The sequence below is a fragment of the Limulus polyphemus genome, unplaced genomic scaffold, assembly GCF_000517525.1.
Source record: "Limulus polyphemus unplaced genomic scaffold, Limulus_polyphemus-2.1.2 Scaffold274279, whole genome shotgun sequence".
Classification (NCBI taxonomy): domain Eukaryota; kingdom Metazoa; phylum Arthropoda; class Merostomata; order Xiphosura; family Limulidae; genus Limulus; species Limulus polyphemus.
The window spans coordinates 1-1,336 of record NW_013939843.1 but is presented as its reverse complement, the minus strand read 5'-3'; the positions used below and the strand labels follow the sequence as shown (position 1 = coordinate 1,336).

The 1,336-nt window shown below is 33.9% G+C and overlaps 1 protein-coding gene across 1 annotated transcript; it reads right to left on the bottom strand.

Annotated features, from left to right (window-relative positions):
- Positions 1–240: 240 nt before the first annotated feature.
- On the bottom strand, positions 241–1,137 carry LOC106478004 (E3 SUMO-protein ligase KIAA1586-like). Its single transcript, XM_013938508.1, has one exon. It carries the CDS (start codon positions 1,135–1,137, stop codon positions 241–243), a length of 897 nt encoding a protein of 298 aa, XP_013793962.1.
- Positions 1,138–1,336: the final 199 nt, after the last annotated feature.

Genomic DNA, 1,336 nt, shown 5'->3' with positions numbered 1-1,336 from the left:
ATATTATACTTTATTTAGATGTGTTTGAATGTTTCGTTTTCATTGAATAATGTCATTTTGACAAAGAAAAATGATAACAAAAATACAAAACTTTTATTGACATTCGTGATCTTTCACTTTAAAAATTTCCAGATGGCAACTTGATTGTCATCATAGTCTTTAGCTTTTTTTGTTTCACTCTGTTATCATCAGCACTATGATTTTCCTAAGCCATGTTTTTACTGAAGGAGTGGCATCCCATTAATCTAATGAGAGACCAATGAGATTAATTGTCATCAAGTTTGATACATTCCCAACTGTCAGAAGGTTTCTTTTATCTGAATATATTATATTCATTCTTGAAAAGCCTCTTTCTGCATCTGCAGAACTGACAGCAATAGTACTAACAATATGTCTGGCCTTTTGTACACTTTGTGAAATCACAGGATTGTTGAAATTTTGTAGGACACTTTCCACATAGTCACGAAAATCGTTAATAGGGATGTCGTGGTGAACAATTTTAATAAATTGATTCAGCTTGTCTTCTGCAGCTTTCCAGGGTACAACAACTTCCTGAATATTCCAAGTAACTGGCTCAAGCAAGTTCAGCAGTTCATGTAACTTATTGTCATTTTGTTTATTATTGTTCTTTGATGTTAAATGATCAAAGTCCATCAACCTTTTTTTCATATTTTCTATTATTACCTCAAGGAACCTTTGACGAGGAAGGCTAACAACTCTGTGGTTTTCAGTGATCTGAATATCCTTAAAGGCATCAGATGCAACTCTATCATTTATTTCCTTTTCAAAAGTCCCCTTATTTTCTTTAAGCATTTCAAATGCTTTTATGGACCTTTTTATTGGTTTTTCAGCTCTTGGCAAAGTTACACTTCTGGCTTGGAGAGCATTAGAAAGTAAGGACATTTCTTGAAGTATGTCTATCATCAGTGCTAAATCTGCCAAGAAATATTTGTTGCAAAGATGGGCAGCAATTCCTGAATGGTTTGTCCTAGTAGTGAAAAAATTGTATAATGCTGGATAAGCACGCCACACAGCAAGTGCAGATCTTAAAATGCAAGCAGCCCATCTTGGTCCAAGAACCCTACCTATCTTCAGAATTTGTTGCTCAAGTTCTTCCAAAATTTTGAAGAGTTCCATTTGGTTTTTATTTGATTGGTGAAAGATTCTGTAGATTTTATCCATGAATATTTTGAAGTGATTCACTTGTTTTATTTCATTAACAGCATCATCCAAAACAAGTTGCAAGCGATTATTTAAACAATGACAATGTTAGGAAAATCATTTTTAAGTCTAGTGCCTACCCCAGAATTTCTGCTAAGCATTACGCTTGCCCCAT